Source organism: Paramormyrops kingsleyae, chromosome 10, assembly GCF_048594095.1.
Source record: "Paramormyrops kingsleyae isolate MSU_618 chromosome 10, PKINGS_0.4, whole genome shotgun sequence".
NCBI lineage: Eukaryota > Metazoa > Chordata > Actinopteri > Osteoglossiformes > Mormyridae > Paramormyrops > Paramormyrops kingsleyae.
Genome location: NC_132806.1, coordinates 23,914,891 through 23,929,389, shown reverse-complemented (window position 1 = coordinate 23,929,389; position 14,499 = coordinate 23,914,891). Strand labels below are relative to the sequence as shown.

Here is a 14,499-nt window from a genome sequence, read left to right as displayed (position 1 = left end):
GTAGCCGTGTACACTTATTAGTAAGAGCTTATTAAGCTCTCAAATGAGGAATTAATTCCATTACTGAATGTACTTTGCCAAAATTTCATCATGTAATAGCAAGGAAACACAAATCAAATCAAACGTGATGTCGTCCAAGAATGAGAAGAATATAATGTGAATCTCCACTCACGGCCTGCCCATATGCAGAGCATTTCAAAATTCACACTGTGCCATAAGGATGCATTATAAAGAGATTACAGGCTCAGTTCCAAGTTGTGTTTTACTCAAATTACTTGTGCAAACATCAAACTGTATGAAGAAGTAAGGCTGTAAAGGGTAAAATGTAGCTGTCTCTTCGATTAGTGCTACTACTGAGCTAATTATGAAGATAATTAAACCCTATATCTCATGAGTACTGAACAGTAAACTGAAGTTTAAATTGCCTTCATACTATGGCCTGTGTGAGTCAATGTGGATACAAAGTTTACTTTACAAGAAAGAGGTAGACTTTCTGTCTCACTTAATAAAGCCTAGTTAAAATATTTCATGTAGCTAAATATTTGGAACTGAAATTGAAACTAGAATTCCATTAAATATAAATGTGCTCTCCGTTACTCTGTGGTGTCAAATTATATTTAAGGTGTTAATCTGCTCACCTGCACAGAGATGACCACTGCTTTTAAACCACTTGACGACTGAACATACAACCTACAGTCGTCAATTTAGAAATAGCCGAAAAAACAAACAACATCATTTCAGATAATATCATTAAGCTCAATACTGTATTTCATTTCGAAGCAGTTATAGAGAGCAATGGTTAAAGTTATATAAGAAATGGCACATAATTTCAGCAGACTTGGGATTTCCATCACAGCTCATTATTTCTGATTCGATTCCACCTCAGCTATAACACAATAAACAGCTCATGCAATATAATTACACATCATAATGTTTCCAGGAATAAACACCAGGCAACTCGCCATCAGAGTCACGTTAGTGTGATCTTTGTCTCGAGTGATGAACAGGCCCTTCGTCTCGAGCGATGAACAGCCCAACCCACCCCCACCCCACCCCCCGCAAGAAGCTATCTAAAGTTTTGTCAGAATAAAGTGTTCTCCCCAGAGAAAATAATGTGACTAAAATAGGACAAGGCAAACTGATGCAATCAGGGAGAGGAACTGGGCGAGGAATTCAGGCGGCCGGGGGCTACACAGGGACAGGAATAAACAGATGAATCCCCCCCCCCCCTCCCCAACAAAGGCAGCGGTTACGTTTCAGCACGTGCAGCGCTAGGTGCTAAGGTGATAAATGCGTGTCTATGTCAGTAAGGTGCACATGTGATCAGTGTATTCCCCAACATGGTCACGCTATCAGATCACGCCTGGAAGTAACAGAACATAACAACACAGCAGCATGCTCTTCCAAGACGGAGATTACTGTCCAATAAACGCAAATGTCAACAGATCTGATTTACAGGAATATTGCTTCTTAGAAGCCTTTCCATCTCGGGATTTGCTGCGTTTCATACTCATCCATTTTAGCGATAGCATGTTTTATGTGACACTTTACAAGTGAGCAGTTTCTGAGATTAGATTGATTATCACTCATCCTGCTCCTGAAACTGTTTACCAAGACAGTTGACCAAATTTCTCGTTCTTTCAGAATCTGACAGAGCAAGAAAATGTTAACTTTTTTCCGGTGCTAAAAGGAAGGAGTGAAAGATTAAGGAGGAGAGAAATTTCAACAATCAACAATGAAATATTTCAGCAGGAGAAGATCATTAATCCACTTCAATGGTAGCTTAAATCTTAATACCATGTTCCATGCTAAGGTTTCTGCTTTTAAGGTCTATCTCCAGACCCAGCGAATCCTGGGACTTCCTTTCATGTTAATTACTTTGTGTAATGATGCATTTTTTTGTAAGGGAAATATCATAAAGCTTCAGAGGCTAGAATAATGTCTCATTTTTCTCTTTCTGTCACTCTCTTGCACACAGAACATACTGGAGAACGAAAAGCCGACTTCGTCTTGACAACAAAGTCCGCCTGCAGAGCAGGTGATCCAGCAGCCGATCTTGTAATTTTCATTGACTTGCAGCCATTGGAAATGACAACCTTTGAAATCGGACAACGAAATAAAACAATACGAAAACACAGAAGTTGAAATGTGTGCTACTCGACTCAAATATGTTGGTTATGTGTTGTCCCCCATTCAGTTTATTATATAATTATGTTTTAAAAACAGATAAATTCAGTGACTTTATGAAGGTGCCATCCTGGAATGGGCATTTGGGTGTGTTGGGTGGGCACCAGTGTCTGAATTCTCTCATAGGTCTTGGGGGATTTTCTGATGGGCAATAGTTGATGGGGGAGTGGGGTGGCAACACCTCCTGTCCACCTGTAGCCACGCCCCCTGCATAAATTTGTTTGAAATACTTGAGCCACAGGTGTAAAGAGCTGCCCAGACCACTGCAAACCAGCCAGGTGCTTTAAAAGGGTCCCGGGGTGAAATTGGTCTCATCTATAGTCCTCCCGCGAGAGAGGGGGGAGCGCAGCCAGCGGTGCCAGAGGCCGCCATGTCACCGAGCATCACGTGCCAGAACGCCGTCATCAAGGCAGAGTGATGCAACTCGCCACACGCTCACGATGAAACCTCACCTGCTGTTATTTTAGGACAGGGCTTTAGAGGGAGATGTGCCGCGCGACGCGAAAACCTTTGATAAATTATAAAAAAGGAGATAGAACGGGGAACATCTCCCCACTCGAAAGAGAACACGGATATTTATAAACTCTTCAGAGAGCCAGCAATTAGCCTGAAGATATTAGAAAACAGACAGATCTGAAAAGAGGATTACTGGCTAATATTATGTGGATTTTTAATTTTCATATACAGGGGAAAAAGGCTGTTAAACATTTGCAAAGATATAATCACTATAATCCTGCATGTATAAAATTATGTGTATTTAGCAAATGATTCTGTCATCATTTTACATTAGTTTTTTAGCAAATACAAATGAAACCAAAATTAATATTCCATTTGAAAACTTGAAATCAGGCATTAGAAATTAAAGTACAATATACTATCACTCTCTATATATACACTCACCTAAAGGATTATTAGGAACACCATACTAATACGGTGTTTGACCCCCTTTCGCCTTCAGAACTGCCTTAATTCTACGTGGCATTGATTCAACAAGGTGCTGAAAGCATTCTTTAGAAATGTTGGCCCATATTGATAGGATAGCATCTTGCAGTTGATGGAGATTTGTGGGATGCACATCCAGGGCACCAAGCTCCCGTTCCACCACATCCCAAAGATGCTCTATTGGGTTGAGATCTGGTGACTGTAGGGGCCATTTTAGTACAATGAACTCATTGTCATGTTCAAGAAACCAATTTGAAATGATTCGAGCTTTGTGACATGGTGTATTATCCTGCTGGAAGTAGCCATCAGAGGATGGGTACATGGTGGTCATAAAGGGATGGACATGGTCAGAAACAATGCTCAGGTAGGCCATGGCATTTAAACGATGCCCAATTGGCACTAAGGGGCCTAAAATGTGCCAAGAAAACATCCCCCACACCATTACACCACCACCACCAGCCTGCACAGTGGTAACAAGGCATGATGGATCCATGTTCTCAATCTGTTTATGCCAAATTCTGATTCTACCATTTGAATGTCTCAAGAGAAATCGAGACTCATCAGACCAGGCAACATTTTTCCAGTCTTCAACTGTCCAATTTTGGTGAGCTCGTGCAAATTGTAGCCTCTTTTTCCTATTTGTAGTGGAGATGAGTGGTACCCGGTGGGGTCTTCTGCTGTTGTAGCCCATCCGCCTCAAGGTTGTGCGTGTTGCGGCTTCACAAATGCTTTGCTGCATACCTCGGTTGTAACGAGTGGTTATTTCAGTCAAAGTTGTTCTTCTATCAGCTTGAATCAGTCGGCCCATTCTCCTCTGACCTCTAGCATCAACAAGGCATTTTCGCCCACAGGACTGCCGCATACTGGATGTTTTTCCCTTTGCACACCATTCTTTGTAAACCCTAGAAATGGTTGTGTGTGAAAATCCCAGTAACTGAGCAGATTGTGAAATACTCAGACCGGCCCATCTGGCACCAACAACCATGCCACGCTCAAAATTGCTCAAATCACCTTTCTTTCCCATTCTGACATTCAGTTTGGAGTTCAGGAGATTGTCTTGACCAGGACCACACCCCTAAATGCATTGAAGCAACTGCCATGTGATTGGTTGATTAGATAATTGCATTACTGAGAAATTGAACAGGTGTTCCTAATAATCCTTTAGGTGAGTGTATATGTGTCTGTGTGTATTGTATATTGAGGGATCTGCATAAATATTTATATTTTTACAACTGAATAAATTTCTGTATGGGACTGCAGTCTATATCACAAAACTAAAGTTACGTTTTTCTGTAAAACTTTATAGTATTTCTGTACTGGAAACAGTAAGGAGCCCATGCATTTTCCATAACTTCATCCAATGCACTGAACCTAAGAAGTATTAAGAAGTATTCAAGGAAACACTGGACACAACACAAGGGACAGTTCTTTGGGGATGTCAGTCCATCACACGTACGCTCAATACAGACCGCAATTCATATCTTTGGACTATGGAAATAAACTGAAGTTGTTCTTGTGTCTCTGCTTGCAGGTGATTTTTTTGCGTTCACTCGCAGTTGTTTTTGCATCTTGCAACAAGGGAATGAAAATTTTTGTGAGGGAATGCAAAAACAATTGGGAGGAAATGCAAACTGTTAAAAAATAATATTTTCCAAACCTGTCCCTTTAGGGGCTCTGTACAATTCTGTGTTGATTCCAGTGTTTTTTTTTCTACATAGCTGTAGAAACCCCCTTACAAACAGTCACAGGTCTGGGATCAGCTAACTGCACGTGAGGTGATGACAAGGGACTTACTTTGTTGATGTGAAGCTGTTCTGAGCCCATTCTCAGCAGCCTCCTGCGAGTGGTGCCCATGTGTTCCCCGTGTGGCTGTGGCTCCGACAGTAGCGTCACCTCCCCTGTGAGATGCACGGCAGATATCACACAGCAGATAAGCCACCCGGTGTTCCCAATGTCACCCCACCGTGTGTCCTGAGGAGCTGTCCGTTCATATCAGATCTAACAATTCACACGTGGCTTTTAATCTGATACACCTAGAACGGCTTGTCGGGCAGAACGCTCCAGATCCCCAGAGAGTAATTACATACCACATGTAGCGCTACCCATCATTTCATGAAAATGTGCAATGGGGTGGGGGGGCAGGGGTAGGGGTTAAATTTGAAGCGGGCAGCTCCAAGAATTCCTGGACGTAGAAGTTAATTAGTGATGGCGGGTGTTTACCTTGCTAAATATACTGAGCTATAGTTTGCAAACCTGGATGTGAGTTTGCACACAAGAGATACAGCACAGAATCCTCCTTTTACTAAAAGTACTGTATGTTCTTCACCGTATGTCCCTCAACCATCAGGGCCAAGCCTCTGCATAATGCACAAATAACAGTTAGTGTGTCCGGGTCACAGGAAGTCTGGAGATCGTCCTGAGCAGCACGGGGAACAAGGCTGCCTCAGCGAGATGTCAGTCTATATATACAAACACTCATGCCCTACGTGCTATTTAGAGATGTCAGTTCACTGAACTTCAGGTATTTTGACTGCAGGAGGAAGCCAGTGTACCCGGAGGGGACCCACGCAACACGGGGAGAACATGCAAACTCTACAAGCACATAGAACTGAGTCGAGATTCAAATCCCCAACCGTGGAGGCGTGAAGCAACAGTGCAACCCACGGAGCTAGCACACCGTGCTGCGCCCTGACACTGTCACATTATCACTACCAGCTTTGTGAGGCACCTCGTGACAGCCAGCTCTCAGAAAAGAATAAATACTTCCAGTCCCCTGATTAGTCAATCCGTCATGCCAGCCGTGCGTATGAAACAACCACGTCACGGCCAGCACAGAAGTGGACGAAATGCAGTTTTGCAAATAATGACATGTAAACAAATGTGAGTGGCATCTTGCTGACTAAGGATCTGTGAAGCAGCAGGAGCTGCCGATACGCAGGTTTATAGGTGGAGGGAATTCCGCGAGCGGGGATAAGCCCGAGAGCGTGCCAAAGTCCCGCCAGAGGCCAGATTGGAAGGAAGAAAGACAGAAGGACACATCAGAAGCAGCAGCAAAAAGAGGAGTAACTCCTTTAAACATCCTCAGTGACACAGAGCCAGGCAAAATTTTAATAGTCTCGTTCTTTTGCAAAAACGAGTAAATGAAAATAAATAGCATAGCTGTTAGCCATCCAGTAGCATTGCAGCATTCACAAATAGCTAGTCACTATGGCTTTGGCCCACATTAGCTAGCTCCAATGAGAACGGGTTCCAGTTGCCTAGCAACCATCTGCTTTGTCCTATTCAAGGACTATGCCCATTTGTAAAATGATATCTAAGAAGAGTAGTCAGAAATCTTTGTTTTTAACCAAGAAATGTGTCCTGGATTGTTTTAAGTGTGGAGTAGCAAATTATGCGTGTGCACTTCCTATAGCTATAGCTATATGTAAGACCTTAACTCTGGCTGGTAGGAGCTTTGTGGGACACATACCTGGAGCTGCATCTGGCTGCAGGGTCTCATGCATCCAGCCTGCCTGCTCCAGCCCTGTCGGGGTGCTCTGGGACAAGGGGAGCGACCGGCACCTCTGGAGGTCCATTTTGAATGGAGGGTCCCGTGGGGAGAGGCACGGGGGACGGGAGAGGGGCTAAAATTTATAGGGCAAAATGTGATACAGCCCGGGCAAAAACAGAAGTACATGTAGTACAAACAGGTATGATTATGGATGACTGTGAATGCTGTCATGCAGGATGAGGAAGAGAATTTTATTTTAAACCGTGACTGATGTTAGACATGTCAGGAAGCATTAATACATGAGAGATATCCAGAAATAACATGTAGATACAATACGCCGGTTATAGCAGTCCCTATATTAATGATGGTATTGTCTCAAAATACCTTATGAATTATTCCGGTTCCTCAAAATAGCTCAGACCCGTGGTTAAAATATTCATTCATTCATTGTCCATATTTTAGGAGACTGAGCCCAAAGGAGCTTAAAAGCTAGAGAATTTTTATGTCAGGCGATGTCTGTACATGCATTGAAGATACATTTTGCATGTGTTTGGAAAATGTGGGTAAAATCCCACAAGATTTGATCCCATTTGATCCCGGGGCTTTAATTCTGATCTTACATAATGTGCCATCCCAACACGAAAATCTGAAGCTGTGACTCCAAGAGAGTACATCTGAAATATGTCCAGCAACATAAACCAGCCTCGTTCAGCAGCTGGTTTGGTTAAAGAATGCAAAGTTATTGGGGGAGATCATTTTCAGGAGGGCAGGCTGAAACGCCTAGAACGGATGGCAGCAGAGAAAGCGGGAATTCGAACTGAGTGTAAAATGTCCAATTTCACAGTGTGTGCTGTTCCAGCATTCAATCAGCAGTTCCCTGCCTGTTGCTCTATTATAGCGAGGCATGTACATGTTGTTGATTCATTACCAGGCAATGCTATTTTTGAAATTGTGTGGGTGGTGAGTAGGCATAACTGGTCTTTTCCTTTCATTTTTCTAGCAGTCATCTTCACTGGTGCATTGGCAAGTGAGGCTTGATTGCTCCAGTTCAGTCTTTCCTAATCCAGCCCTTGGGGACCCACAGACAGTCCATGTTTTTGCTCCCTCCCAGCTCCCTACCGGGAGCAGCAAAAATGTGAAACTGCTGGAAGGAAGCTGAGAAGGAGCAAAAACATGGACCGACTATGGGTCCCCAAGGACTGGGTTAGGAAACTGCTCCAATTATTATTAATACAACTAGGGAGCAATACTAAAGGCTACATTTACAATTATACTTTGCAGTTCTGTTAAACTTCTATTACATTTAGATGGAAGGAATTCAGAATATTTGTATAAATAAAAAAGTCATTGCATGAGGTGTTAGTGAGTCTGTACGTCTGATGCTGATAAATTTTGTAGCTAATGGAAGCAATGATATGTTAGCCATACTCTGAAAACATGTGCTGTTTCATGCAGCATGCAAAAGTAAATAAAATACAGAAAACCCATCATATATGAGAACCAGTTGTTAAAAATCCAAGGTGACAAATACTATTGCATTCTGTGGCAATTACTATAGGCAATGAGCCAAGGACGGGCCATTTAACAGATGAATTGGCGATTTTTGGATGTCACACCTGCAGCGGATTATAAAAAATGCTGAGCTGATGATCCTGGAACAAAGATTAACAAAAAGAAACTTCCAGAGTGAACAACGTTCACGGCCGAAAGCACTTTGGTTGGGATACGAATGGCCGCGCGGCTGATTATATAATATTTATGCATGCCTATCCTGAGATCAGACGGGGATATAAAACCCCAGGGATCTCGTTAAATCCTTTCAGAAATCGCACGGCCAACAAAAACCTGCACCTTACACGGACTCCGCCTTAGAAGGGTTTTTCCGTTAATCAGACCGTAAATGGTGACACCTGGATGGATTCGAATCGTGACTCCGAGCGTTTCTCTGTAGCCATACGTGGTGAGAGGAGACAGTACCGACAGGAAGTCGGTATCCTTCCAAGCCAGACACACCAAAGGAGGAGGCGGGGGGGGTGGGGTGGGGGACACGGCTTACTCTGAAGGGGTGCGAGGGCTCGGCCCTGGCCACGGCCGTGCCATCGATTACGGAGCGGGGCCTCTTGCGTACGAGCGGCCGCCTCGGCGGCAAATGGGGCCGCCCAGCAGACTTAGCCTGGCACCTCCGTGGCGCCTTCTCTTCGCCCTCCTCTGGGATCGCAGACTGCCGACCCAGCATAGTGGCGTAGAGCGAGGCCGGTCGGAGCCTCCTCCGCTTCTGAAAGGTGATCGCCAAAGCGCTACGGTCGAGCGCTGCTGGACCATCCTTGTCTAAACAACAACCGCCTGCCAGCCCCTGGTTTTCAGCCAATATTGAAGCAAGAAAAACTATTATCTTCTGTCTTTCCATAACTGGCACAAATTCAGTTAGTTTGAATAAAATTCCTGCATTTGTGGGTGACATAGTACAGTCTATCACACTTCACTGCTCACCAGTTGGAGGATCAATGACTCTTTGCTTTGCAGAGACCTGACCTTCCAAAATCAAACCTGAACAGAAACTCTCTTGCACTTCTGTTATCTTAGATGCATCAAGGCTGAAATTCAGTCCTAGAAAGTTTAATCTTGCCATCTTGCTTTAATCAGAAGGCAAGTCATAGGTAAGTACAGGAATGAAAGCTCAGGCCAACAAAAGCAGAGCAAGACGTATGAATCTACGTAATACTGCAAGCATATGGCAGTCTTCCCTTGGTCTGTTGGTCCAATTTACCTGAATGCAGGCAGCCCACATGGGCCCAGAAGCTTTTGATTTATGGTGTCTATGACAGTATAGGGCGTGACACAGGTCCATAATACAACTGAGCTGTTAGTTGTCATTCCTGTTCTTTAGTGCTCTGTCCAGCAGGTGGCACAAAAGGACACAAAACTCAAATATATCGAGTTTATCCCTTTGATTGTTTGGCAGGATATCATTAAAAAAATAATTGTTTCTGATCAGCTTTAATTGTTACTTTTTAAAAAGATGAAGCATGCAATTGGGTGTAAAGGTGTAAGGATGAGGCTGATGGAATAAGTTAAAATAATATTGGAATGGAGGAATAATGTATGAAATACATAATGGTATGTATACCATGCGAGTGTCAGTTTGTACTGTAAATACAAATCATTTGCTGATTTTATGAGGACATCATACAACATCAAACATTGTCAATCATCATGTCATCAGTTTCTTTCCATACTCCAAAAATAATATAAAATTGAACAATAATAAAAAAAATAAAGCATCCGTTGTATTACTATTGCTCACTGACCAAACCCAGAAGTGAAAAAACATCTTAACTGAACAGAAATTTCAACATAATTGAATTCAACATAATTCAACATAATTGAATTTCATTTTAAACCTGTTAATCCAGGACCTTACCTTAAGTGCCCTCCCTGGACCAACGGGTACAGGCTTTGCTTTGCAGCGGGTTTCTTGATTTCCTACATTCCTGTGGCTGTCGTGCATTTCTTTCTCATCAGAGGAGACCAAGATATCCATGGAATCCATATCATTTCCTGACTGTTCCTCTTCCCCAGGCGGGCTGCTATCTGACGGAGTTCCGGCCTCAAGACGAATGAGGCTGTCTGGGTCGCCTTGCTTGCTGGGAATTTCCAAGGAGGTTGTTGACTTGCATGGTAAACCAAGAGGCATTTCCACTTCAGTCAAGCTGTTGGACAAATGCCCATCGGGACTGGGGGGATCCAGACAGGCTCTCCAGGACTTCAGGACCACCTGAGGAGATCCTTTCTCAGCCATACTGTTGGGCGAGAGGCCCTCACTCAAACCTGAGTCAGAGGATAACAGAGACATTGGCATAGAAGGTGCATTGATTTCCTCATGCCTGAAATTTACGGACATGTTATGAACAAAGTCTTGTGACCTCTGAGTGCACGGGGATCCCAAAGGTGAACCCTCCCCCTCCGGTGGGGAGAAAGATCTGGAAGAGTTTTTCCACTTTCTGGCTGTTTCAGCAACACTGCTAAAAAATCTAAAAAGTCCTCCAAAATGAGCACCTCTGCTTTCATTACCCGTTGATTTGGACGGAGGGTTTAACTCTTTGATGCATTCAAAGTCGGCTGAGGCACAATCTGAATCAATTGTCTTGTCTAAAGTATGAAACTCTGAGTCAAAACTCTTTTCAGACAAGCTGGAGGTTCCTTTCCCCATAAAGGAGATCTTTCTAAGGTAGCTCCAGACATCTGCTCCTTTAGACTTCCTTCCAGTCTGTGGTGATTTCGGGCAATCCTTCACGTAAAGATCATCATGAAGTGAGGAATTATTACAATTTGAGAAGTTGGGAAGTGTTCTTTTTGTGTATGATGCAACCATTGGTTTGCAACCATTCTGACTACCAGTGGCATCTTTAAACAGTGGTTGTTCATTCTCCGACGGGATCGATAGTTCTATTACCTCAAAAGAACAGTCAAAGTCTTTAGTGTGGCCGGCATACGAGTGCCTCTTGCCCTTGTTCCTAAAGAGTGCTCTCTGCAGATGGCTAAAGTCATCCCTGCTACCATCCTCTTGCTCATCTCTAGCTGTACTACCAAGTTTTCCACCATGGAGCTTGACTGATTTGCCCTTGAAGACGGAAGGGGACTTCAGCATCTTGAAAGACCTCACTTTGTCTACAAATGACAGTTTTGGTACAGATGCCTCCCCGAGAAGGATCATAGAATGGGGCCGCCGCTCACCCCCCGCGGGGGTTTTACGCTTGGCCAGGATCTTCCAGATCCCAGTGCTCCGGGGCTTCCTACTGAAAACACCCTTTTCTCTCCCCGAGTGTTGGAATGGGGCTAGGGTTTCGCACGCCTCTGGCTCTGGGATGGACATTATGCCAGTCTCGTTCCCCACCTCAGGAAATGCATTGAAGACTTTGTTCACAAATCCATTTGGGTCTTTGTGTTTGGAGGTAGAGTTGCTTAGATCATCCATCCTCTCACATTTGAAAATCAGTTAACAAATTTATACAGTTCCATATCCTTCATATGCCAGGTTCCCTGCAATGACAAAACGGAGAGATACTTTCAGAGTAGATATTTCAAATTCAGCATATATGTACTTCAAAGTTATATATTTATACCTTTCACAAATCTGTCCAATTACCATCATCTCTCACAATTAAACTGAACTTCCTTGATAAACTGTACATCTAGCAGTACACCTTGGCAATACACTAAATTTTCAAGCCCTAAAAACCAGTGGTAATTCAGTAACAGATTACATTGCAATTTTCAAAAACTTTTTCTAGACCAAACAGAATATGGATAACTATAGTGAAAAGAATGAATGACAGCTCTACAAGAACTGATTAGCAACATACGAGCAAACGTATCGTGTGTCTTTCTGAAATTGCACTGAAGCTAACCCCTCCTCACTCCCACGCACACACACACACACCTGTAATTTATAGAGAAAGTATTCCTTTATTATTGCCGTTAATATCATACGTAGCATGAATGGAGACCAAGTTGTTAGATCTCCATTGGAATAACTACTGATGCTCTAACCCAGTCCACCATGACACCTTTCTGACAATAGCTGCATTATTCATTGCAAAGGATTTCATTATAAAGGATGCCACTGAATTTTTTGCATGCGCTTATTCGGTACAGATCACATACAGTGAAACTAGCAAATATGAAATTAGTACAGGCAGTAAATAAAAGAGGGGACATTAACATACAGGAGATAACATAAAATCAAGTTAAAAACATTAGTACTGAAAAGCTATGGAGCATATACATATTTTACAATGTGACTCATATTGGAGAGAAGCCAGTTTTCACAGTGTGGTGACTTTAAACAGACTTTTAATCATTGTTTAGATCAGGGCCTTAAGGGTGTGGCAAAATCACTCTGTGGTTATTTCAAAGGGGAGTGAAATATATGCATTTGTACACTAAGTGCTGTTTTTCAAGCACTCAATAGAAAAACTCAATAAATATTAATTAATACATAAACAAAGACATAAATGTGAACTGCAGTACAACTAAGTTCTTGTATTATAAAAAGAACTGATGGAAAGTTACATTCGAATTTATGGCACTGACTAGACATTTTTTCACTAGATTATGTAAAAATATACTCAACACAAGCTAAGAATGTATTTGCATTTAAAAGGAATTAGAAGTGCAGAATAATGACATAACATGTCAAATTTACACACAACATAACAGTCAAATTTACATACAATCATAACACATATATGCACACAAAAACACTTCTCACAAGTAGTTTATTATTATTGCTATTAATAATTATTATTATTATTATCATCATCATCATCATCATCATCATCATCATTATTATTATTATTAATATGTACTAATTATTATGAATAATAATGATGATGATGGTAATGCTATTATTATTATTGTGCTTTTTATCCTCGTCCTTGATTTTTCCTGAGATTGATATTTCGTACTGAATCAATCCTGTTATTAAACTTCATATCAATACAAATGGTGATAGTTGGGACGTCTGTCCCCTGAAGGAGAGACTTCTTCCCAGAAATAAATGACATAATTAAAACTATGATGGCCCACCATACAGGAAGCCAAACTGCCTCTTACCGATGGATCTGCTGTTATTGAATTGTTGAAAACAAACATACTTTATATTATTGATGTCTGGTTGTCTGCTTTGATTTTAAAGAATAATTATCTTCATTTTAAATTTGGCCAATCCACAGACAATGTTACTGGAATGTGTCTGGCTTTTAACACACGGGTATATATGTCAACCTACAATCCTGATTGATTGTCTGTGACTCCCCTCATGTCAATTTGACAACAAGATCTCTCTAAATATACTCTGTAAAACAGTGGCATCAATGCAAACTATCATGGGTGAGAACATTCTTTCTGAACATAAGGGCCTTCACCATCTATGCTGAGAGCACAAGTGTCACAGCCACAGAGCCACAGAGCGCCTGGATATTTCTCACAGGGTTACCTCAGTTACCAAGACATGGAGATCCTTATATTAACCCATCTGAAGAATTTGCCCTTTACGCGCGACCCTCTCCATCCAACTCAGCACTGCGGCCCCTGTTTGCTATTATCACTCTGCACAATGTGCGCAGATATAACAAAAATTAATTTAAATACATATTTAAAAACTGAATCGTAACAGTGACGATGTTTTGGTGGCCTTTATATTTAATGTGCAATAAATTACATTAAATGAGAGACTGAATCTGAAGAATAAATTATAAGCAGGCATGATTTTTATTACCTTATTTTATTGAAAATATGTTTTTATTACTATTTAAAAAGTTGTTTGTTTTTTGTTTGTTTGTTCGAGAATGTTTTATTTATTCATTCTTTCTTTAATTAATTTGCACACATGTATGTGTCCATCCGTCCATTTTCCCAGTTATCGAGTAAATGGTTGAACTGAGCCTGGATCCTATCCCAGGATGCCTTAGTTAAATGGTAGAAGACATCCTGTTCAGGATGCCATGAACTCTGTCCCACAGTTAAATATATCCCAATAGGCAAGTGGGTCATGACAAACCTCAAAGATTGCTGTTGAAATATTCAAATCAAAATGTATAATTTAAAACAAAAAAATAGAATCTCTCCCAAATATTAGTTCCATATCTAAGATCTCTTCCATCTAATATCAAGCATACAACAGAAGATTGGCTTGTCTGTGCGATTTGTCTTACATGCCCCATTAATCTTCAGCCAATCATCCGATTTTAATAAGCGACTATTCCCCTATTCTTTGCCAATCTGACCTGCACACATGCATCTTCAAATGAACACAATGGCCAGACCGGGGGACAGAAACACAAGCTTTGTCCTGCCGGCGGGAATACATCCTGCAAAGG

At 41.9% G+C, this 14,499-nt stretch overlaps 1 protein-coding gene across 3 annotated transcripts in view; it reads right to left on the bottom strand.

Annotated features, from left to right (window-relative positions):
• The window catches only part of LOC111859836 (rho guanine nucleotide exchange factor 9), a 71,468-nt gene that overhangs the window by 46,872 nt on the left and 10,097 nt on the right, over window positions 1–14,499 (bottom strand). For 2 of the 3 annotated variants that reach the window (XM_023842857.2, XM_023842858.2), the window contains exons 2-5: window positions 10,041–11,659; window positions 8,676–8,972; window positions 6,599–6,752; window positions 4,924–5,027 (exon numbers count right to left, since the gene is read on the bottom strand). In XM_023842857.2, the coding sequence (XP_023698625.1) occupies window positions 4,924–5,027; window positions 6,599–6,752; window positions 8,676–8,972; window positions 10,041–11,594 (2,109 nt within the window). In that variant the 5' untranslated portion in view covers window positions 11,595–11,659. The remainder of the gene's footprint in view (window positions 1–4,923; window positions 5,028–6,598; window positions 6,753–8,675; window positions 8,973–10,040; window positions 11,660–14,499) is intronic. The other variant, XM_023842859.2, reaches the window with a different exon arrangement.